Below are 25,928 nucleotides of genomic sequence, written 5' to 3'. Positions count from 1 at the left end.
AGTCCATGTTCCAGCAATTAGGCGATAGGATTTCCACATCTCTGCATATGGATAAAGATAGTACAACAATGTACTGAGTAAAATGCATACACATCTAAGTGTCCCAGTGGCCGGACCCTGCAATATCCTTCCAGGCATCCCAAAAATCTGCATGCACGGAGCGATCTCCCTTCCTTGCCGGATTACTGACGACCACAGCCCGAAGGTGTGGTCAACATGCCCCCTCCATATATATCTATGGGAGATCCGGAGATACTCGAATGCTGTATCTCCATCTCTCACATAGACATGAATGGAGGGGTCTTTCCAATCAACCGTTCCAAAGCCTAGCACTGCCAAAGTTCTGACCATAAATGTGAAGAACTCCAGGGTGCTGGACCAGAGATTGCAGGGGTCCCAGCGGTCAGACATCTTATCCCCTATCCTGTGGATAGGGGATAAGATATCTAGTTCCGGAGTTCCCCTTTAAAATATAGAAAAGGGGCCCAGCAAAAGCAGCAGCAGTATGACTAGGGACTGACTTGCAGAAAAATAAAGGCAGACAACAACACTGGGAAATAGATCTATATTTATCAGCAACTCAAAAACATTTGATACATGGATTATGTGCAAAAAATGAACATTATACACTACAATTTTTCTACAATTCCCACTACATATATATATAACTGTTGTCAAGGATGTGCTGAGAACTACCTGGATGTGGTAAACCAGCTATCAACATCCACCAGCCTCCTTGCATCTGCCAGATCATCAATATTATCTAAGTTTATATAGCATAAGTTAAGGACCAAGTTACTGAAAAAAATAAACTGAGGAATACACGTCTAGTCTTCTAACGAAAAGCGGGATGTGGGGTTAAAGGGGTTATCCAGCAGAAGTGTGTGTTTTTTTTTTTTTTTGTTTTTTTTTAGGAGAATGCTTATTCTACAGAATAAAAAAAAAAAAGTACACCTATACTTATCTCCTGCCTCCGGTGTCCTGCTCCAGTCTCCGACTACAATCCTCTTTCTGAGCTGCAGCTTAACCAATCACTTAGCCGAGGCAGGACATCACTGTGGCCAGTGATTGGCTGAGTGGCAGTATGACATTACTCCGGGCCCAGGTGTCACACTTTCTCTCAGGAATAGGATCGGAGCAGAGGATAGGAGCAAAACTCAGGAGGCACCATGGGAGCACTGGAGGTTAAGTAGAGGTTTACTTTCTTTATATAATGCAGAATGGGTATTCTTCTTACAAAAAAAAAAAACAAAAGACCCTTTTATCAAAATTTGCCAAAGAACTGGAGAGATTTTGCCCATAGCAGCCAATCACAGCTCAGTTTTCACTTTACCACAGCTCAGGAACATAGGAAAGTTGAGCTGTGATTGGTTGTTGTTTGCAAAATCTTTCCAGTTTTTCTCTCTCACAGTTTGGACTGGACCGAAATGTCTTTTTTTATGTCACATTTTACAAGTCAGACAACTCATAAGAGCAAAAAAACTTTTAGAAAACTCAGTGCCTCTTAAAACAAAGAAAAACAATTCTGAATATATTTAGTGGTATTCACATACCAAATCACTATAATACTATATAATGTATAGTGTAGTCTGGTATTAAAAGGTCTTTCCTTCAAAACACTTTAGATTGAAAGCACAATCCAAAAATCTTCTAAGTTCAACATGGTGGGTGTTTTTATTGCCTGTGGCTGGTGCAGCTGCTGGGTCACGACCAACATACCTAGACAAAAGAGATTACATTAATACAAAAAACTTAAATATAATATATATATATATATATATATATATATATATATATATAGCACTGATGAAATAGTGAGGTAGCAATACTTCACTTTTATTCTTATCCAGTTAAAAGACAAAACAGTGAGAAAATTATTAAGTATACCGTAAGTATCAAAAATTTGGAAAAAAAAATTAGCAAAAAAGGTGTGCATAAATCGTTCGGCCGCCATCTAGCTGTGGTTAATAAAGTTCTCGCCTCTCTTCACTAAATGATAGGCTGAGCAAACCCATATACCGCACTATTGACGTACGTGCTAATTCACCGACACATCATATGCAACGAATCCTATTCATTATGCCTGGGTCATTGATAGCTGGAAGTATCATCAGGAATCAATGTAGTACAGCTTTTCCTTATATCAATATTTTTCGGCTCTCTGTGATGTGATGCCGATACATCACACTGATGGCGGCCGTCTGAACGAAAAGCTGTACTACATTGATTCCTGATGATACTTACAGCAGGAAACGCGTTGAACTAGTTTGGAAACAAGAACACGCCGAGGATCACCATTAGGCTGAGCACACTGATGTGGAAGCAAGTCCATGGATACCGGACTCTTATACGGCATGGGAATTGAACCAACCGGGAGGATGGCTGCTAAGCAAGTCCGGGATATCAGGTTCTTTAGTAAATAGTCGTGTACTATGCATTCATAGGAATGTCATCTATGCATTAGGGATATAAACCAGCTGCCCGAATCCAATATATGCACTGATATGGGATATGTATACATAAAATATTGAAGTGCGGGACTGTGCAAAATGTGTACCTAAGTGATTACATATGTTATATATGCACACACACACACACACACACACACACACACACACATCAGGCCAACGAAATAAACCCGACTATCAATGATCCAGACATAATAAGTAGGATTCGTTGCATATGATGTGCCGGTGAATTAGCACGTACATCAATAGTGCGTTATATGTGTTTGCTCAGCCTATCATTTAGTGAAGAGAGACGAGAACTTTATTAACCACAACTAGATGGCGGCCGAACGATTTATGCACACCTTTTGTGATAATTTTTTTTTGTAATGCTAATTTTTGATACTTAATAATTTTCTCACTGTTTTGTCTTTTAACTGGATAAGAATAAAAGTGAAGTATTGCTACCTCACTATTTCATTAGTGCATTGTATATGTCGAAGTGAAGAATCATTAGACATTTACTGTGTTATACACAGATCAGTGCTATATATATTTTTTTTTACATGTGTGCCTATATGTAAATCTAATTCAAAGATCCAAGCAGTTGGACCCTCTGCGGTCTCCAGCACAGAGCTCTGGCTCTCTGCATGAAAAGAGCTGTGTCGACCACAACAGGAAAAGCTGGCTAACATGCCCCCTCCATGCATATCTATGGGAGTGCCGGAGATACACGAAATCTGTATCTGCATCGTGCTGAGGTCGCTACAGCTCTTTTCATGCAGAGAGCAGGAGCGCTGTGCAGGATATTGCGGGGGGGGGGGGGGGGGGGTGAGTGGTCAGACCCATTCTCCACCCCCCCCCCTCGCTATCAGAAACGTATTCGCTATCCAAAGGATATATGTTATATATTTTACAGTCGTATGCAAAAGTTTAGGCCCCCCCTGACAATTTCCATGATTTTCATTTATAAATAATTGGGTGTTTGGATCAACAATTTAATTTTGAGCTATCAAATATCCGAAAGACTACCATATTTCAGTAGTAAAATGAAGTTTATTGGAGGAACAGAAAATGTGCAATCCTTATCAAAACAAACAGATGCATAAATTTGGTCACCCCTACAGAAATATCACATCAATATTTAGTTGAGCCTCCTCAGAAATGACGGCCTCTAAAGACTTCCTATAGCCTGTAGATATTCAAGCTGTCCTGCAGGCTCAGGGAGCATCAGTGTCGGCGCAAACAGTCAACATTTAAATGAAATGAAACGCTATGGCCGGAGACCAAGGGGGACCCCACTGTTGACAAAGAGACATAAAAAAGCAAGACTACATTTTGCCAAAATGAACTTGAGTAAGCCAAAATCCTTCTGGGAAAACGTCTTTTGGACAAAGGAGACCAAGATAGAGCTTCTTGGTAAAGCATATCATTCTACTGCTAACCGAAAACGGAATGAGGCCTACAAATAAAAGAACACAGTACCTACAGTGAAATATGGTGGAGGTTCAATGATGTTTTGGGGTTGTTTTGCTGCCTCTGGCACTGCGTGCCTTGAATGTGTGCAAGGCATCATGAAATCTGAGGATTACCAACAAATTTTGGGTCGCACTGTACAGCCCAGTGTCAGAAAGCTGGGTTTGCGTCTGAGATCTTGGGTCTTCCAGCAGGACAATGACCCCAAACATTTGTCAAAAAGCCCCCAGAAATGGATGGTAACAAAGCGATGGAGAGGTCTGAAGTGGCAGCATTGAGTCCAGATCTAAATCCCATTGAACACCTGTAGAGAGATCTTAAAGAGGTATTCCAGGCAAAAACTTTTTTTTATATATCAACTGGCTCCGGAAAGTTAAACAGATTTGTAAATTACTTCTATTAAAAAATCTTAATCCTTCCAATAGTTATTAGCTTCTGAAGTTTTCTGTCTAACTGCTCAATGATGATGTCACGTCACAGGAGCTGTGCATGATGGGAGAATATCCCTTGCATGATGGGAGAATATCCCCATAGGAGCTGGACAGCTCCTGGGACGTGAGTCATCAGAAAGCAGTTAGACAGAAAACAGCAACTCAACTTCAGAAGCTAATAACTATTGGAAGGATTAAGATTTTTTAATAGAAGTAATTTACAAATCTGTTTAACTTTCCGGAGCCAGTTGATATATATATATATATATATATATATATATATATATATATAAAAAAAAAAAAAAAAAAAAAAAGTTTTTGCCTGGAATACCCCTTTAAAATTGCTGTTGGGAAAAGGCGCCTTCCAATAAGAGAGACCTGGAGCAGTTTACAACGGAAGAATGGTCCAACATTTCGGCTGAGAGGTGCAAGAAGCTTATTGATGGTTATAGGAAGTGACTAATTTCAGTTATTTTTTCCAAAGGGTGTACAACCAAATATTAAGTTAAGGGTGCCAATCATTTTGTCCAGCTCATTTTTGGAGTTTGGGTTTCCTCCCTTTTTTGGTTTAGTTCCAATACACACAAAGGGAATAAACATGTGTATAGCAAAACATGTGTTACTGCAATCCTTTTCTGTGAGAAATACTTCATTTTCTAGAAAAATGTCAGGGGTGCCAACATTTACAGCCATGGCTATGTCCAGTTGCACAAGCAGGTTAGCAACTAGGGTGTATGCATACGTCCTAGGGTGGGAAGGGTTTAACCCAGAAAGTTAAACAAATTTGTAAATTACTTCTATCAAAAAATCTTAATCCTTTCAATAATTATCAGCTGCTGAAGTTGAGTTGTTTTCTGTCTGGCAACAGTGCTCTCTGCTAAAATCTCTGCTTGTCTCGGGAACTGCACAGAGTAGAAGAGGTTTGCTATGGGGATTTGCTTCTAAATTGGGTGGTTCCCGAGACACGTGTCATCAGAGAGCACTTCGACAGAAAAGAACAACTCAACTTCAGAAGCTCATAAGTACTGAAAGGGTGAAGCTTTTTTAATAGAAGTAATTTACAAATCTGTTTAACTTTCTGGAGCCAGTTTATATATATATATATATATATATATATATATATATATAAAAAAGTATTTTCCTGGATAACCCCTTTAATAACTCTGGGATGCTTTTACCAATTCTGATTCAGAGATAATTTTTTCGAGACATATTCTACTTTAACACAGTGGTAAATTTTCGTCGTTACTTGCATCCTTTCTTGGTGAAAAATCCCAAAATTTCATGAAAATATAGAAAATTTTGCATTTTTCTAACTTTGAAACTCTCTTCTTGTAAGGAAAATGGATATTCCAAATAAATTATATATTGATTCACATATACAATATGTCTACTTTATATTTGCATCATAAAGTTGACATGTTTTTACTTTTGGAAGCCATCAGAGGGCTTCAAAGTTTAGCAGCAATTTTCCAATTTTTCACAAAATTTTCAAAATCGGAATTTTTCAGGGACCAGTTCAGTTTTGAAGTGGATTTGAGGGGTCTTCATATTAGAAATTAGGGATCGACCGATATCGATTTTTTAGGGCCGATACCGATAATCTGTGGCCGATGTTCCAGTATAAGTTATCAGCTTTTTCTCCCCCCCCCCTGCCCCACCCCCGGCCCCGAAGAAGCGGCTGCAGATCATTGATTTAATGCGGGTGCTTTAAATCAATGAACTGCAGCAGCTTTTGCGGGGCCAGAGACCGCTGCCGCCACCCGCTTCTCCCCCCCTGCCTGTTCTGGGGTCCTCCTGAGTCCAACCCCCCCACCCCCCCCACCATCCTCTGGCCAGAGCCCGCTGCCGCCCGCTTGTCTCCCCTTGCCGGTCCTTAGTCCAACCTCCCCCATCCCCGGTTTTATAATTACCTGTTCCCGGGGTCCACGCTACTTCTGGCGCCGGCGGCGTCCAGAGCTGTCAATGTGCGCACTGACGGTGATGTCGCGTTGAGGACGTCACTAGTCATTGCACAGTGTAACGCAGGATGCTGCAGGTGCCAGAAGTAGCGCGGACCACAGGTACGTGAACAGGTAATTATAAAACCGGGGATGGCCGGGGCAATGGGGCAGTGGCGGTCTCTGGCCGGGGCGGTGCGGTGCATTGGGGGGTAGCAGCAAGGTAAAGGAGAAGATTCAAAATCTTCATTTTTTGCACTCGCATGTTCTTGTAGACCCAGTTTTGGAAATTTTACAAGGGGTAAAAGAAGAAAAAGCCCCCCAAAATTTGTAACCAAATTTTTATCGAGTAAGGAAATACCTCATATGTGTATGTCAAGTGCTCTGTGGGTGCAATAGAGGCCTCAGAATGGAAGGAGCAACAATGGGATTTTGGAGAGTGAGTTTTTCTGAAATTACTTTTTGGGGGCATGTCCCATTTAGAAAGCCCCTATGGTGCCATAACAGCAAAAAAAATAAATGGCATACCATTTTGGAAAGTACACCCCTCAAGGAACGTAACAAGGGGTCCGCTGAGCCTTAACACTCCACAGGTGTTTGACGACTTTTCGTTAAAGTTGGATGTGTAAATTAATACATTTTTTTACTAAAATGTTTGTTTTCCCCCAAATCTTACTTTACAAGGGGTTATAGGAGAAAATGCCCCCCAAAATTTGTAACCTCATCTCTTCTGAGTATGGAAATACTCCATGTGTTGACTTCAAGTGCACTGCGGCGATTTACAATGCTCAGAAGAGAAGTCACATTTGGCTTTTGGAAAGCAAATTTTGCTGAAATGATTTATGGGGGGCATGTCGCATTTAGGAAGCCCCTATGGTGCCAGAACAGCAAAAAAGAAAAAAAAAAAGGGTATACTATTTTGGAAACTACACCCCTCAAGGAACGTAACAAAGGGTACAGTGAGCCTTAACACCCCACAGGTGCTTGACAAATTTACGCTAAAGTTGGACGTGAAAATGAAAAGTTCTATTTTTTTCACTAAAATGCTGGTTTTACCCCAAATTTTTCATTTTCACAAGGGTTAACTGGAGAAAAAGCCTCCCAAAATGTGTAACCCCATTTCTTCTGAGTGTGGAAATATCCCATATATGGATGTAACGTGTTCTACGGGCGAACTACAATGCTCAGAAGAGAAGGAGCGCCATTGAGCTTTTGGTGAGAGAATTTGGTTGGAATGGAAGTGGGAGGCCATGTGCGTTTACAAAGCCCCCGTGGTGCCAGAACAGTGGACCCCCCCCCCACATGTAACCCTATTTTAGAAACTACACCCCTCACAGAATTTAATAAGGGGTGCAGTGAACATTTACACCCCACTGGCGTTTGACAGATCTTTGGAACAGTGGGCTGTGCAAATGAAAAATTTTATTTTTCATTTTCACAGACGACTGTTCCAAAAATCTGTCAGACACCTGTGGGTGTAAACTGTACCAGTTATCACATTACGTGAGGAGTGTAGTTTCCAAAATGGGGTCACCTGTGGGGGGGGGGGGGTCCACCGTTTTGGCACTATGGGGGCTTTGTAAACACACATGGCCTTCAATTTCGGACACATTCTCTCTCCAGAAGCCCAATGGCGCTCCTTCTCTTCTGAGCATTGTAGTTTGCCCGCAGAGCACTTTACATCCACATATGGGGTATGTTCTTACTCAGAGAAAATGGGGCTACACATTTTGGTGGGCTTTTTTCCTATTCTCCCTTGTGAAAGTGAAAAATGTAGGGTAACATCAGCTTCCAACTTTAACGGAAATTTGTCAAACACCTGTGGGGTGTCAAGGCTCACTTTTCCCTTGTTACATTCCGTGAGGGGAGTAGTTTCCAAAATGTGGTCACATCTGGGTATTTCTTGTTTTGCGTTTATGTCAAAACCGCTGTAAAAACAGCCACCCCTCTGCAAATCACCAATTTAGACCTCAAATGTACATGGCATGCTCTCACTTCTGAGGCATGTTGTGTGCCCGCAGAGCACTTTATGCCCACATATGGGGTAGTTCTGTACTCAGGAGAAATTGTGTTACAAATTTTGGGGGTCTTTTGTTCCTTTTACCGCTTGTGAAAATTAAAAGTATGGTGCAACACCAGCATGTTAGAGTAAAAATTTTTTTTTTTAACCTTTTCATAAGGGGTAAAAGGAGAAAAAGCCCCCCAAAATTTGTAACGCAATTTCTCCCGAGTACGGAGATACCCCATATGTGGCCCTCAACTGTTTCCTTGAAATACGACAGGTCTCCGAAGTGAGAGAGCACCATGCGCATTTGAGGACTAAATTGGGGATTTGAATCAGCCACAAAAATACCCTACGGCAATGTTTCCCAAACAGGGTGTCTCCAGCTGTTGCAAAACTCCCGGCATGCCTTGACAGTCAGTGGCTGTTCGGCAATACTGTGAGTTGTTGTTTTTCAACAGCTGGAGGCTCCGTTTTGGAAACACTGCCGTATAGGGGGACTGTGTAGGGGTATGTGTATATGTAGTGTTTTACCCTTTATTATGTGTTTGTAGTGTAGTGTTTTTAGGGTACATTCACACAGGCGGAGGTTTACAATTAGTTTCTCGTTGGGAGTTTAAGCTGCGGCGGAAAATGTGCCGCATCTCAAACTTGCAGCAGAACTCACTGTAAACCCGCCCGTGTGAATGTACCCTGTACATTCACATAGAGGGGGGGGGGGTTGGGGGCAAACCTCCAGCTGTTGCTAAACTACAACTCCCAGCGTGCACTGACAGACCATACATGCTGGGAGTTGTAGTTATGCAACAGCTGGAGGTACATTGGTTGCGAAACACAGTTTGTTACTTAACTCAGTGTTTCGCAACCAGTGTGCCTCCAGCTGTTGCAAAACTAGAACTCCCAGCACGTACAGTCTCTCAGTGCATGCTGGGAGTTGTATTTTTGCAACAGCTGGAGGCACACTGGTTGCAAAACACTGAGTTAGGTAACAAACTGTTTCACAACCAATGTGTCTCCAGCAGTTGCAAAACTGCAACAATCAGCATGCATTGACAGTCGAAGGGCATGCTGGGAGTTGTAGTTTTGCAACAGCTGGAGGCACACTGCTACAACTCCCAGCATGCCCTTTGGTAGTCTGTGCATGCTGGGAGTTGTAGTTATGCAACAGCTGGCTGAACGCTTTTTCATAGAAAAAATGTGCCTCCAGCTGTTGCATAACTACAACCCCCAGCATGCACAGACTACCATAGGGCATGCTGGGAGTTGTAGTTGGAACTCCAGCTGTTGCAAAACTACAACCCCCAGCATGCACAGACTACCAAAGGGCATGCTGGGAGTTGTTTCTAAGCAACAGCAGGAGGAGAACAGGCCTCACCTCCTGCTGTATCCTGCCGCCAGGACCGCCGCCGCTGCTGCCATTGATCCTGCTGCTCCTGTCGATACCACCGATCCCCGCCGGACCAGGATAAGGTAGGAGACCCCCGCCGGCGCAGATCTCCGCCATCTTCACCGTCCCTTTCGCCGCCCAGCAGGGTCGTGATTGGTCTGTCATTCTGACCAATCAATCACGTGATCGTGAGGTATAGGGGATAAGATGTCTAGGGGCGGAGTACCCCTTTAAGGACTTTAAAACGGGGGGCGTATGGATACGCCTGGCGTCCTTAAGGGGTTAATAGTGGGGTACCGCACGGGTCAGTACTGGATCCTCTTTTCAATATGTTTAATAAGGACCTTATAGAGGGATTACAGAGTAGAATTTCAATAGGATAGAGCATATTAACATCTAACTGCCTAAATGTTCTCTTCTCTGATATATGCCATTGGAGGACAGTGTGGAGACCCTTCCAAATAGTATTCACTATAATAAGACTGTACGCTTTTTGAGAAGAGATAACTTTACTATTATGAAGATTAGATTCTCCGTGCAACACAGAAATGAGCATCTGCACTAATGACTGCTGGGAAATCATGTGATCAAAAGCTCCACCCATATTTCCATTTCCATATAATAAGGGGAGACAATAAAAAGGAAATAAGGTCATGTCTGCATTATTTTTCAGAGGCAGACATTTATTATTATCTAACCTAACAAAATATTAAAGGGGTACTCCGGTGGAAAACTTTTTTTCTTTAAATCAATTGGTGCCAGAAAGTTGAACAGATTTGTAAATTACTTCTATTAAAAAATCTTAATCCTTCCAGTACATATTAGCTGCTGAATACTATAGAGGAAATTATTTTCTTTTTGGAACACAGTGCTCTCTGCTGACATCATGAGCACAGTGCTTTCTGCTGATATCTCTGTACATTTTAGGAACTGTCCAGAGCAGCATATGTTTGCTATGGGGATTTTCTCCTACTCTGGACAGTTCTTAAAATGGACAGAGATGTCAGCAGAGAGCACTGTGCTCGTGATTCAGCAGAGAGCTCTGTGTTCCAAAAAGAAAATAATTTCCACTGTAGTATTCAGCAGCTAATAAATACTGGAAGGATTGCGATTTTTTAATAGAAGTAATTTACAAATCTGTTTAACCTTCTGGCACCAGTTGATTTAAAAAAAAAAAAAAAAAAAACTTTTCCACCAGAGTACCCCTTCAAGTTTGCTGTAGAAAGTGAATCATGGTAAAACAATGAATAAAAGCACAGTAAGGATGCTATTGGCAATCCTGTAATTCCAGAATTACAAACTGGAAAGAATCATTAAGAATAAATACTTTATGATAGAAGGATGGATAGGTAGATAGATACTATAGGATACTTTTTCCCCCCACTAGATTAGGCATATGTAAACCAAAATAAACTGTATGCATATATTTACCAAATCGGTCTAGCATGATTCAAAATCGTGAGGAACCGGGGTTGGATGTAATCATAATAGCCCATATTCTTATGCTCCTCCTGGCACCACACCAGTTCTGCCTTGTGGTACTTCTCAACTTCTTTTTTCACCAAGTCAAATGGAAAGGGAGCTATCTGTAATATATAAATAAATTAGAATTTGAAAATATGTTAAATAATGAAAACAAAACAGACAACATCAAAAAAATCTGTATACTTTTCGTCCCCCAAAGAAGCTGAAATGAAAAGTGAAAATGCATAGATCAGGGGGGAATTCAGGGACTATTCAGGATAATAACACCAGAAAAGTATAGAAGCAGCACTCCAGTTCAGTGAATTCATGTGGCTTTTTATTCACCCATCAGTGTTACAATGCAATTTACAACAGGCAACAGCTGCAGAGACAGAGTTTGGGGCAGGGAAAGGATCCTGAGAAGTGGAGAACATTTTTCCCCCAATCAAAAATACACACATTTTTAAACCAATGTGTACAATGTGAAAAATCCCCAAATTTCCTTAACATTTTTAAAATCTAGCATTTTTCTAACATTGAAACTCTCTGCTTGTAAGGAAAATGGACATTCCAAATAAATGATATATTGATTCACATATACAATATGTCTACTTTATATTTGTATCATAAAGTTGACATGTTTTTACTTTTTGAAGACATCAGAGGGCTTCAAAGTTCAGCAGCAATTTTCAAACGAAAATTTCAAAATCAGAATTTTTCAGGGACCAGTTAAGTTTGAAGTGGATTTGATGGGCCTTTCTGTGAGAAACACCTCCCAAATGACCCCATTATAAAAACTGCACTCCTCAACGTATTCAAATTGACATTCAGAAAGTTTGTTAACCCTTTAGGTGTTTCACAAGAATAGCAGCAGAGTGGAGGAGAAAAATCAAAATTTGCATTTTTTACACTAACATGTTCTTGTAGACCCATGTTTTTTATTTTTACAAGAGGTAAAAGGAGAAAAAGCCCCCCAAAATTTGTAACCCAATTTCTCTCGAGTAAGGAAATACCTCATATGTGGATGTAAACTGCTTTGTGGGTGCACTAGAGGGCTCAGAACAGAAGGAGCGACAATGGGATTTTAAAGAGCGAATTTAGTTAAAATGGTTTTTGCAAGGCTGGTCGCATTTAGGAAGCCCCTATGGTGACAGAACAGCGAAACACCCAACATGGCATACTATTTGGGAAACTACACCCCTCAAGGAACATAAGGGGTACAGTGAGCCTTAACAACCCACAGGTGTTTGACGACTTTGCGTTGAAGTTGGACGTGAAAATGAAAAATCTACATTTTTTTTTTGTAAAATGCTAATGTTACCCCAAATTTTTTATTTTTACAAGGTGTAATAGGTGAAAATGTCCCCCAGAATTTTGAACCCCATTTCTCTCGCGTAAGGAATATCTCATATGTGGATGTAAAGTGATCTGCGGGTGCATTAGAGGGCTCAGAAGGGAAGGAGCGGCATGTGGCTTTTGGAAAGCAAATTTTGGTGAAATGGTTTTTGGGGGGCATGTCGCAATTTAGGAAGCCCCCATGGTGCCAGAACAGCGAAAAACACCCCACATGGCACACTATTTAAGAAACTACACGCCTCAAGAAACGTAACAAGGGGTGCAGTGAGAATTTACACCCCACTGGCGTTTGACAGATCTTTTTAACAGTGGGCTGTCCAAATGAAAAATTTTATTTTTCATTTTCACGGACCACTGTTCCAAAAATCTGTCAGTCACCTGTGGGGTGTTAAGGCTCACCATACCACTTATTACGTTCTGTGAGGGGTGTAGTTTCTGAAATGGGGTCACATGTGGGTATTCATTTTTTTGCGTTTATGTCAGAACCACTGTAACCAGCAGCCACCCCTGTGCAAATCACCAGTTTAGGCCTCAAATGTACTCCTGAGCCCTGTTGTGCGCCCGCAGAGCATTTTATGCCCACATATGGGCATAGTACTTCCGTACTTGGGAGAAATTGTGTTACAAATTTTGGGGGTCTTTTTTTCCCATTTACCTCTTATGAAAATGAAAAGTATGGGGCAACACCAGCATGTTAGAGTAAAAAATAAACATTTTACACTAACATGCTGGTGTAGACCCCAACTTTACCTTTTCATAAGGGGTAAAAGGAGAAAAAGCCACCAAAAATTTGTAGCGCAATTTCTCCCGAGTACAGAGATATCCCATGTGTGGTCCTAAACTGTTGCCTTGAAATACAACAGGGCTCCGAAGTGAGAGAGCGCCATGCACATTTAAGGCTTAAATTAGGGATTTTCATAGGGGAGTACCCAGATGCAAGCGTTACACTTGCCTCCTCCATCAAAAATATTGTACGTCAGTTTTCCCCAAACGGGGTGTCTCCAGCTGTTGCAAAACTCCCAACATGCCTGGACAGTCAATAGCTGTCCGGCAATACTGAGAATTGTTATTTTGCAACAGCTGGAAGCTCCCTTTTGGAAAAATTGACGTACAAGACGTATTTTATCTTTATTGGGAGGGGGGTGTCAGTGTAATGGGTGTAGTGTATATGTAGTGTTTTACTCTTTATTTAGGCTTAGTGTAGTGTAGTGTAGTATAGTGTTTTAAGGGTACATTCACACGGGAAGGGGTTTACAGTGTGTTTCCCGCAGCAGCAGAAAATTTGCCACATATCAAACTTGAAGCGGGAAACTTGCTGTAAACCCCCGCCTGTGTGAATGTACCCTGACAGACTGTGCATGCTGGAAGTTGTAGTTACGCAACAGCTGGAGGCACACTGGTTCGGATTGGGAAACACTGAGTTAGGTAACAGACTACCGCAGTGTTTCCGCACCACTGTCTGTTTCCTAACTCAGTGTTTCCCAACCCATGTGCCTCCAGCTGTTGCAAAGCTACAACTCCCAGCATGCATGGTCTGTCAGTGCATGCTGGGAGTTATAGTTTTGCAACAGCAGGATACACACGGGTCGGAAAACACTGAGTTAGGAAAAAGACAATGTTTCCCAACCAGTGTGCCTCCAGTTGTTGCAATACTACAACTCCCAGCATACCCAGACAGCCAAAGGACATGTTCGGAGTTGTAGTTATGCAACAACTGGAGGAGAACAGTTTAGAGACCACTGTGTAGTGGTCTCCAAACTGTAGCCCTCCAGATGTTGCAAAACTTCAACTCCAAGCAAGCCCAGACTACCCAGGCCTGCTGGGAGCTGTAGTTCGGCAACATCAGAAGGTCCAGATGTTGCCGAACTTCAACTCCCAGCACGCCTGGACAGTCTTGGCATGCTTTTGGAGCGCTACAGTTTGGAGACCACTGTATAGTGATCTCCAAACTGTGCCCTTCCAGATGTTGCAAAACTACAACTCCCAGCATGCTGAGACGGTCCAGGCATGCTGGGAGTTGTTGTTCTGCAACATCTGAAGCGCCAGATGTTACAGAACTACAACTCCCAGCATGCCTGGACTGCACAGTGGTCTCCAAACTGTGGCCCTCCAGATGTTGCAAAACTACAACAGCCGAAGGCGGTCTGGGCATGCTGGGAGTTGTAGTTTTGAAACTCCTAGAAGCTATAGTGAAGATCACTTTACTGCGATCTTCACTGCAGCATCTGACACCGCCACCATACCACTTGCCTGCCGCTGGTCCCTGGTCCCCGTGTGATCGGAGGTAACTGCCGCCGGTCACCGCCGCATCTACGGCCCCCTCACCTCGCCGCCATCTTACCCCGCTCTGCCCCGACATCCAGTCCTGATCGCAGGGGATAGGAGGAGGTGGCACCCCTGCCACCTCACTCCTATCCTTCAGGATGGTCTGAGCTGTCTCTATTTTCCAGGCTATCGGGTCATCAGAGACCCAATCAGCCCGGACTCTGAATTGATCGGCGATTTGCAGCGATTGCTGACATGGGACGCCTCCTGAATGATTTCAGCAGGCATCCTGGTCTGCTCCCTGCTGCCCACGTACAGGTATGCCCTTGGTCCTTAAGTACTAGGGAGCAAGGGCATACCTGTACGCCCTTTGTCCCCAAGAGGTTAAAGGGGTACTCCGGTGAAAAACTTTTTTTTTTTTTTTTTACATCAACTGGTGCCAGAAAGTTAAACAGATTTGTAAATTACTTCTATTAAAAAAATCATAATCCTTCCAATACTTATTAGCTGCTGAATACAGAGGAAATTATTTTCTTTTCGGAACACCGAGTTCTTTGCTGACATCATGAGCACAGTGCTCTCTTTTGACATCTCTGTCCATTTAAGGAACTGTGCAGCATATGTTTGCTATGGGGATTTCTCCTACTCTGGACAGTTCTTAAAATGGACAGATGTCAGCAGAGAGCACTGTGCTCATGATGTCAGCAGAGAGTTCTGTGTTCCAAAAAGAAAATAATTTCCTCTGTAGTATTCAGCGGCTAATAAAAAAAGTTTTCCACCGGAGTACCCCTTTAACCCCTTCCCGCAAATGGACGTGTATACACGTCCATTTTTCCTGAGACTTAACGCAAATGGACGTGTATACACGTCCAATACATTTTCTATTACCATGTCCGTTGGCATGGTGATAGAAACGTCATCTCAGCTGTTTAGGACAGCTGACCGATGACACTATGCAGCTGGGGACCAATCAGACTGGTCCCCTGCTGCTGATCGTTGTCATTAGTCAGTCAGTAAGTGACTGACTAATGACAAGGACTTGCGGGGTTCCGGCTGATCGGGTCTCTGGTGACCCGATCGCCCGGAAAATAATGATGATCGGAGCAGTCAGAGACCGCCCCAATCACCTTGCTCCTAAACCCCTGCCATTGGTCGTTAGGACTAGTGACCAATGGCAGGAGGGGGGCGGGGGGTTAAAGTTGAAATCCCCGCTCTGCCCTGCCCCTGGATGTTGGGGCAGAGCGGGGGTAAGATGGCGGAGGGTCCCGGGATCGGCGATCATGTCCTGGGACCGGTGATCATCGCGGGACCGGCGGAGGCAGGGCGGACGTCATGACCACAGCGCTCTCTAAAGATCAGCGGTAAGTGATCTTCACTGCTGCGTCCTAGGAGTTGCCAAACTACAACTCCCAGCAAACCCAGACAGCCAAAGCCTATCTGGGCATGCTGGGAGTTGTAGTTTTGCAACATCTGGAGGGCCACAGTTTGGACACCACTATAGGCCTTCCAGATGTAGCAAAACTACAACTCCCAGCATGCCCAGACAGTCCAGGCATGCTGGGAGTTATAGTTCTGTAACATGTGGCTCTTCAGATGTTGCAGAACTGCAACTCCCAGCATGTCTTGACAGTCTGGGCATGCTGGGAGTTGTAGTTTTGCAACAGCTGGAGGCACACTGGTTGGGAAACACTGAGTTAAGTAACAAACTCTCAGTGTTTTGCAACCAGTGTGCCTCCAGCTGTTGCATAACTACAACCCCCAGCATGCACGGACAGCCAAAGGGCATACTGGTAGTGGTAGTCATGCAACAGCAGGAGGTTTGCCCCCCCCCATGTGAATGTACAGGGTACAGCAGGTTTACAGCGAGTTCTTGCTACAAGTTTGAGATGCAGCAAATTTTCCGCTGCAGCTCAAACTCACTGTGAACCCACCCGTGTGAGAGTACCCTAAAAACACTACACTACACTTACACATAATAAAGTTTAAAACACTACATATACATATACCCCTACACAGTCGTCCCCCCCCCAAATAAAAAAAATTCTGGTATGACACTGTTTCCCAAACAGAGCCTACAGCTGTTGCAAAACAACTCCCAGTACTGCTGGACAGCCATTGACTTTCCAGGCATGCTGGAAGTTTTTCAACAGCTGGAGGCACCCTGTTTGGGAAACACTGCCGTAGGGTATTTTTGGTATCGGAGGCAAGTGTCATTCTTGCATCCGTGTCCGTCCCTATGCAAATCCCTTATTTTAACCTCAAACGCGCATGGCGCTCTCTCACTTCGGAGCCCTGTTGTATTTCAAGGCAACGGTTTAGTGCCACATATGGGGTATCTCCGCACCCGGGATAAATTTTCTCCTTCACTTTGCTGCTATTCCTGTGAAACACCTAAAAGGTTAAAACACTTACTGTATGTCATTTTGAATACTTTGAGGGGTGCAGTTTTTATAATGGGGTCATTTATGGGGTATTTCTAATAAGAAGGCCCTTCAAATCCACTTCAAAACTGAACTGGTCCCTGAAAAATTCTGAGTTTGAAAATTTTGTGAAAAATTGGAAAATTGCTGCTGAACCTTGAAGCCCTCTGATGTCTTCCAAAAGTAAAAACATGTCAACTTTATGATGCAAACATATAGTAGACATATTGTATATGTGAATTAATATATAATTTATTTGGTATGTCTATTTTCCTTACAAGCAGAGAGTTTCAAAGTTAGAAAAATGCTAAATTTCCAAATCTTTCATGAAATTTTTGAATTTTTCACCAAGAAATGATGCAAGTATCAACGAAAATTTACCACTGTGTTAAAGTACAATATGTCACGAAAAAACAATCTCGGAATCAAATTCCTAAGTAAAAGCATCCCAGAGTTATTAATGCTTAAAGTGACAGTGGTCAGATGTGCAAAAAATGCTCTGGTCCTTAAGGTGAAAATGGGCTTGGTCCTTAAGGGGTTAATGTCCAGACTGCTTGCACCATCATCTATGACATGGAGTGCTGCTATCTTTAGAAATGTCATAAGTGTACGTAAACATATAACATACGATGCCAATAACATTGTTTTTTCTTTACTATTTGCTCTTTATTTTTTTTTTGGGGGGGGGGGGGGTCAAACATTTAAGCTCCTCTTTCATAGTTATGTATTTGTCTGACAAGCTATCCATCTAAAAAAATTAAGTTACTGATTTAAGTATTCTTACTTTGTAACTAATCGGGGTCAATATATCCTGTACATAATTGTATTTGCATGACAGGAGAAATATCCTATTTTCTTGTCATATGTCATCTGATAATTGATTTTGTAACAAATCTTGCTGTCAAAATATCCTGCGCCAAACAGATTAAGGGTGAGAAATATGTTACCTGCTCCAGCCTTGTGATTGCTACTTGGCTTTCCAACTGTTTTTGATGTCTTTCCTTGACAAGCTCATAATAAACCTTCCCAGTGCAGAAAATGACCCGTCTCACATTCTGAGGATTCTGACAAGCTGCTCCACTTTCAGGAATCACACGGCTGAAGACTGTGCCTTGTCAATAAATAATTAAACTAATGGTTAATGCTTGAGAATAACCATCCAAGTAGGCACATTGGCAAACGGAAAGTTAGAAAAGAATCTCATTCTAAAATAAAGAGTATACAGTTTTCAAAATATAGACATGCTACTGCCCTTGGTTAGGGCATTCATACATATATTCACATAATTGATGCCATTCTCTGTATGCCACTACATATATATATATATATATATATATATATATATATATATATATATATATATATATATGGCAAAAAGCGGCTGCAGCACACAAAATAAGTGAAAAAATGGTGGTAGCTTTAATCCATTATAAATACAGATGCAACGTTTCAGCTGCCGGTGCAGCCTTTATCAAGCATACAGAGTGACTGAACACAAGGTATATATATATGGTAGCCAATTACAATTAATACAAATCAGTGTCAAAAGTCAATAAATATAAACGTGATAAAAACAAGCAATACATAAGTGTAAGTGCATAACAATATAAAGCATAGGGACAATATACATATTGTCAAGTTAATACAGTGTTACAAATGAAAGTGTTATTAAAAACATTCTGTCGCAGTACGCACGCGCCGTTCGGCAACTGCGATGCGACCCATGTGATTTCGTTCTTCCCCCTGATTGGTGCACTCTTGTCTCCCCTGCTAGGGCTGCTGCGCAGCCTCTATTCCACACACACGCCGTTCTGATGTACTATCGCCATGTTTACAGCATATACAGGTGAGCGCCCGCCGCTATTACTTGTTCGCCAGGTGATATTAATGTATTTATATTTGTAATTAAGCTATATTTGTGGTTTTTACCACTTGTTTTTAATAACACTTTCATTTGTAACACTGTATTAACTTGACAATATGTATATTGTCCCTATGCTTTATATTGTTATGCACTTACACTTATGTATTGCTTGTTTTTATCACGTTTATATTTATTGACTTTTGACACTGATTTGTATTAATTGTAATTGGCTACCATACATATATATATATACCTTGTGTTCAGTCACTCTGTATGCTTGATAAAGGCTGCACCGGCAGCTGAAACGTTGCATCTGTATTTATAATGGATTAAAGCTACCACCATTTTTTTCACTTATTTTGTGTGCTGCAACCGCTTTTTGCCTTCTACATTGGGGACCAGGGACCAGGGTCCATTTGGTTGCTTGCACCAGAGATATTTTCTATAAGGTGTGCTACTTTTCGCTATATCTTCTTCTATATATATATATATATATATATATATATATATATATATATATATGTATATATATTTAGTATCGCAGCATGGAAAGGCCAACTACAATACACTGCATAGATCAATCTGGCCACCTTATACCCTTTGTCCACAACCAGTCTTAAGAAAATGCTTACTTCTACAGTATACAGTATCTACAATTTTGTTAACTTTAAGATTATGTTTTCTAGTTTTGACAGAAACTTTTGCAACAGTGACAACAGAAAGTTCAGCTACATTGGTTGTCACTTCTAAATTGACAAATGTTATTGCTAAATTTAATACTGATTGTACATACTGACAAAACAGCTACTCATTGGGTTCTCTGACTGTTGTAGAATTCTTTGCTCACAGGCCTGTTCAAGACAAGCAATTACCCAGGAGGCAAAACAAATACTTGACAAAGCACTTTAAAGATAGTCTACAAATTTCAGACAAAGGGCGAAGTTATCAATGCTTGCCACCAGAAAACTAGCATTAAAAAAGGTCACATTTTGCACAAGCCTTATCTCTGCCAAAAATGTGCGAATTTAACAGTATTATTTGCCAAATTTTAGAGCATTGTGCAATATTTTTTTTTTTTTACTTTTTACTTTTCTGGTGTCACACATGGTTAAATTCCCCACAAAAGGGCTCATTCATGCTACGGAATCCATGGGTAGCAAGAGCCAGCAAAACTAGGCACTAGGAATGCTCAGAAATGAACCGTCTCCATAGAAAGCAATGCATTTCTGATGGTGGAATTTAGGATCTGGAATTTCTGCAGCGGAATGTCTGTCGTGAAAATTCCATAGTATAAATGGTGCAACAGAATCACATTTAAAAAAAAAAAAAAAAAAGGAGGCTGCTGCATCGGATTTTCCACAGGGAAATTCCGTTTAGAAAATACATAGTGTGAGTAGATCAAAAGAGTCTGCAAACACACCATCAACACCTGTGCAGAGTAATCACTAGCATATGCCTTCAGTTATAGACAATAAAGGGGTTGAAGCACTGATTTAGCACTGCATCCCCTTCACTGTTTTTCATTGCACAGCTTTGCTCTCAGTCATATCTCAGTGAACGAGCCCTGCACAGCCAGGTGACCGAGCACCACTTTGCTGTGAAAACTTCAAGAAATGCAGTATTAAGGGGGTGGCTGCTACCACGCCCCCTCCCATAAACTTGCATTGAGGGGGTAGGGCATGAAGTCACAAGGGGCAGAGCCATGATGTCACGATACTCCGGCCCCGTAATTGTGAGTCAGACATGGAGCGATCTTCGCTGCGATCAGACATATTATCCCCTATCCTTTGGATGGGGATAAGATGTCTTAGGGCTGGCATACTCCTTTAAATCAGCAATGCAAACACTTAATTCTAAGGATCAACAAGGTTCTCAGAAATCAGATCCTCACTGATCCTAAAAACTAACTTTTTTCAATCAAGGTTTCATTTGTTTTTGCTGGCTGCATTCAGAACTTATTCTATACTTGATAGTATTTCTTTTGTTTGTTTTTTAAGCAGCAGAATGTAATATGCAACATGTAAAGCTGGAAGTGACACTGATTAACCGCATCAAGGCACAACGGATGGGTGTTAAAATATTAATGCAGTGCTCTTTTTAGTATATTTCTTGAAATTTTATCTAAAGTTCACAAAAGTATTGTTTACCAACCTGTTTTCATTTCTTCAAAACTTGATTTTGCCTCTGGGTGCCTCAGCAAAGATTTTGGCGTAAAAATAATTAGCTGAAAATAAGATTCATAATAATGGTTATTGTGGATATAACCAAATATTAAAAAAACAAAGCAATTTCAATTACCGGCTTGCGAAAGGGCAGTAGAATTTGTCGTCTGAGGACATGAAAGTAGTTTGCAGGTGTCGAACAGTTCACAACAATCCAATTGCAATCATATAGTTGCTTGACTTCATAATCCTCTGTAAATTCCTAAAAATACCAATAGCAAATAGATACACAAAATTAAAAACTGCAGTTTTATATGAAATGATTCTTTAAAATTAATTTATCAATGAGGAAAAACTGCATACACTTAAGGAAAATCTCATGTTTGCATTAAATCGTTTAATACCATGTAGAACAAAGTTTATCTACCTGGAGTCATAACCTACATATTTTACAATATTAAAAAAATTGAAAAATAATGAACACACACAATAGTCTGTAGCTTAAAATATAATACATTTCTGAGCATGTAGAATAAAAAAATATGAGGTTCTGATCGAATGCAGTACGGTATTAGACAAATCAACTTACAGGATAAGCATCACAATCATCATTGCTCATCTGCAGGAACCTTTCAGGTCTGGCTGAAGAATGCTCCGGCCCCTGGTAATAGCATTAAGCAGAAGAGTTTAAAAATGCTCGTCTCTGAATCACATTACTGATAGCAAGGGAAAAGAAGCAGCATTAAAGGCTTCTAGAAAGCAATTTATTCTAGTGCAATAGGAAATGTCCCTCAAAAAATATGAGCTACCAGCTGGAAAGGGTAGCCAAGGTTATCATTAAAAAAAATGAAACTACTTTTATACCATTGAAATGTCATTAAACTGGGCAATACATTAGAGAATCACCTTAGGATGTATAATAGGTACTCAACAGATGGTAATATATGGAGATGTGACAACAGAACATAAAGAATAACATAGGTACCGGAGGTGTCCGGATCCTCTCGCCTACTGCTCTCACCACAGTAGGCGAGAGGATTCGGACACCTCCGGTACCCTGCTATAGACGGGGAAGCGTCTACACGCTGTGCAGATCAGCTAACAGTGGAAGCCGGGAACTCTGCTGAGATCTGCTACAGACCGCTTGTGACATAAATAGTGATCACCAGGGATAGCCTCTCTCTCCCACAGGATTCACGGATATAAATTTATGTTACATTGTGAAATGGCTCAAGTTGAGCAACTACTGTAGGGAGAGTTATTTGCTTTCTTGTTTGCAGGCTCATTGGTTACTAAAAACTGTGTCACTTAATCTATTAGAGGTCTGTTTCTTAACAGGATATTATACTTATATAGGACTGTACACTATAAGTCCTATTTCTTCGGTTTTTGTTTGTTATCTTTGATACCTCCTGATGACACCTGCTACATACCAGCAGGTAGAAACGCGTTGTGGTATATGGAAATTGCTCACCCTGTGGTGTTACATATAGGTGCACCCTAGGTGATAGGTCAGATTGGGCTGGCTGGGCCCTGCAGAGCCCAAGGACTGACCAGTATATATATTTTGACGGTATCACTACACATCACTTGTTTTGCAGTACTTTAATATTTTTGAACAATTAAAAGTTACGTTTTATTGCACATCCTGAGCTTGGCCTTTGCTCATATTTATCTGAATTTGATGCTGGATGCTTCTTTTGAACCTGGGGGATGCGTGGACCCTAACACTAAATTCTTGCGATTTATTTACATAAGTACAATGTCCCAGATTTTTCAATCTGAATCCCAAAGGTCTGGTTTTTCCCATAACAACCAATCACAGCTTAGCTTTTATATATTAACACGCTTTAGTAAAATAAAAGCTGAGAATTGGTTGTTATGGACAAACCCAGACAGCCTGGGATGTAAGCAGATTGGTACATCTGGGCCAATGTATTAATAAGTGGCAATTATTGTATTGTTGTAGTGGATCTTCTACTGGACCTACATCTTCTACTGGACCTACACAAGATAACCGACATAGACATCTTAAGCTAATAATGGGGGGCTTCGCCACTAGGTTTTATCAATTTATCTCACTAACCTATTAAATCACTATGTTGATGCTATAGTTTGTATGTGTAATGCCTAAACTATTCTAAGCATTGATAAAGAGCAAATTGAATATATTCACTATTCATGAGTTTCCCCTCCTGGGGCACTTAGCATTTATTAACTCCCCCACTATGTCAGTCAGTCAGCTACTCCGTATGAGGAGCAGATGTGAGACCAGGATTTCCTTACCATCCCTTCCATGCCATGAGGTAATAGCAGCACGATTCCATTGTGACGCACCCACTTAGCCTGTCCAGAGCTGATGAACTGGTCAATTATACATTGTGCTGTGTTGTGAAAATCACCAAACTGAGCTTCCCACAATACCAAGGCATTGGGACTTGCCATGGCAAAACCAAGCTCAAACCCTAAAGCAAAAGAAAACAAAATCAAGACAAGAACATATAAAAAAATAAATACAAATAAATTATATATATTTTAAAATATATACAGACATTTTACAGTTCTTGGCAAAGGGAGAGTATTGGGTGCATGCACAGTGGGATATGAACATTGAGACACAGACAGACAATGCAACATATACACATGTATGGTGAACACAGCAAACCACTAAGTGTAATAGTAAACACGTGAGAGTTCCGATCATGTGACCACATCCACTTCCGCTCTGGCGGTTCCTCCCCCCAGAGTCCGCCGACGGTGGTGGCAATGGACGTCACACGCTACGGTGAGCATTTATATCAGGTGTATTGTGTTCTGCATAAGTATAGGAGCTAGTTTTGATTGACTATACAGGTTTCAATCATGTTGTGGTGTCTGGCATCAGGATTAGCCACGCCCCTGACGAAGCGCAATCGTGCGAAACGTACGTTGGGGTAAGTGCTTCCGGTAATGGCTCTGCATTGGCTGTTTACATTGTTTTGTAGCTATTCCTCTCAACATTCTGGGTTTTTCCCATTAATGCTTGTCTCTATATCTGTCTAATATATCCTATTCAGGCTACCTTACTTGTTACATGTTCTTACATTGATGTACCAATGTTTGTGATCCTTACCTCTTGCACTCTGTCCAGCGATGTCCATTGTGCCTATACAATTTTAATCATGTTTTTATGACATATGTGTCTAATAAAGATGTATATTTTCTTTGTACTTTTGTTGCTGTATGGGATTTTGGTGTTGGTATTTACGTTTTATCAGCAGCATTTTGATTTTCTTGGCTTTGTTTGGTAACAAACTGTTCCTACTTAGCTGTAGCATAACAATTAAGGGAATTGAACCACCACTGATCCAATAGTGATAGCCTATATTATTCTCCTCTATGTTGATTACCTTTTAGAGATTAGTATCATCTGCATAAATAAAAATTCTACTTAAAGGTTGTCCAAGGATAGGGGATAAGTTATAGATTGCGGGGGGTCTGAGCACTGGGACCCCCCGTGATCTCCTGCACGGGGTCCCAGCAGTCGGCTGGAAGGAGGCTTGCAGGCCCCCGCACGGAGATCCGGCTGACACGCCCCTCCATGTACCCCACAGAAATACATGGAGGGGGTGTGCCGGCTACTGCTTCCTGTGGGATATGGACGTCAGTTTCCGGCAAACTGCCGGAGCGCCGAGCAGGGGATCAGGGGGGGTCCCAGCACTCGGACCCCCCGCGATCTCTAACTTATCCCCTATCCATGGATAGGGGAGAAGTTATTTTTCACCAGACTACTCTTAATAAAAATATTAAAAAGATCATGACCCAACACTGAGCCCATGGTACCCCACTATTAAATGTGATCCAAGTTAAATGAGAACTAGTGTTTCCTAAGTTACTTACCATTTACACATTCCCCTAACCCCAGCATTATCATTTAATGTACCAACCTTTTATGTGGCATAATATCGAAGGTCTTCGCTAAATGTAGATACAACACATCCACAGCCTCACCCAGATTCAATCTAGAACTGACCTTCTCATAGAACCCGATCACATTAGTCTGACAGGACAAATTTCTTATAAATTTATGCTCATGCTGTGTTAGAAGGTTAATTTAATTAAGATACGCCTGTATAGGATTGGTCAGTTTCCAGGGTCCATTTTTGACCCCTTTTTGAATTTTGGCACCACGTTTTCTATGTGCCAGTCCTGGAGAACAATCCCAATCAATAAAGGATCCTTAAAGGAGAAATGTCATCTCCTGCAGATAGGGGATACATTTTCAGCATGAGACTTCCCCTTTAAATCTAAGGAATTCCTTGTATCACAGTTCTCAACTCCTGCAAAATTGGGGGTGGATGCTATCTGGACCAGTAATTTGTGTTAGTGTCTTTATGGTACCTCACTAAATGCTTTAAGCAGGAGACATTCAATGATTAATTTGCATAATCCTACTCATTGGATAATTTTTGTGCCTTTTACTCTTCCTCCTCCATCTGCACTTAGATTACTTTTTAGTGGGGTAATGCTTTAGGTTAAAATTTCTTGTGAAGAATAATTTTGAAAATGAACAACTACTGGAGAGGCCAGTAATGCTCCTCTAGAATGCACCATCCACTAACAGGTAAGTATAAAACAAGTATGGAAAATGTATTTTTATTTAGAAATATCAGTAATAAGTGGATAACACAGTTAAAATACCCCTCAACAAATTATATATATATATATATATATA

The 25,928-nt window shown here is 41.3% G+C and overlaps 1 protein-coding gene across 2 annotated transcripts in view; it reads right to left on the bottom strand.

Moving 5' to 3' along the window:
• Window positions 1–549: 549 nt before the first annotated feature.
• The window catches only part of OGDHL (oxoglutarate dehydrogenase L), a 195,375-nt gene continuing 169,996 nt past the window's right edge, over window positions 550–25,928 (bottom strand). For both annotated transcript variants that reach the window (XM_056530921.1, XM_056530922.1), the window contains exons 17-23: window positions 23,501–23,679; window positions 21,804–21,875; window positions 21,351–21,476; window positions 21,204–21,276; window positions 18,136–18,299; window positions 11,115–11,269; window positions 550–1,719 (exon numbers count right to left, since the gene is read on the bottom strand). In XM_056530921.1, the coding sequence (XP_056386896.1) occupies window positions 1,596–1,719; window positions 11,115–11,269; window positions 18,136–18,299; window positions 21,204–21,276; window positions 21,351–21,476; window positions 21,804–21,875; window positions 23,501–23,679 (893 nt within the window). In that variant the 3' untranslated portion in view covers window positions 550–1,595. The remainder of the gene's footprint in view (window positions 1,720–11,114; window positions 11,270–18,135; window positions 18,300–21,203; window positions 21,277–21,350; window positions 21,477–21,803; window positions 21,876–23,500; window positions 23,680–25,928) is intronic.

This window comes from Hyla sarda, chromosome 7 (genome assembly GCF_029499605.1).
Source record: "Hyla sarda isolate aHylSar1 chromosome 7, aHylSar1.hap1, whole genome shotgun sequence".
NCBI classification, from domain to species: Eukaryota; Metazoa; Chordata; class Amphibia; order Anura; family Hylidae; genus Hyla; species Hyla sarda.
The sequence above is the reverse complement of the archived record's forward strand: the minus strand, read 5'-3'. Positions and strand labels throughout refer to the sequence as shown.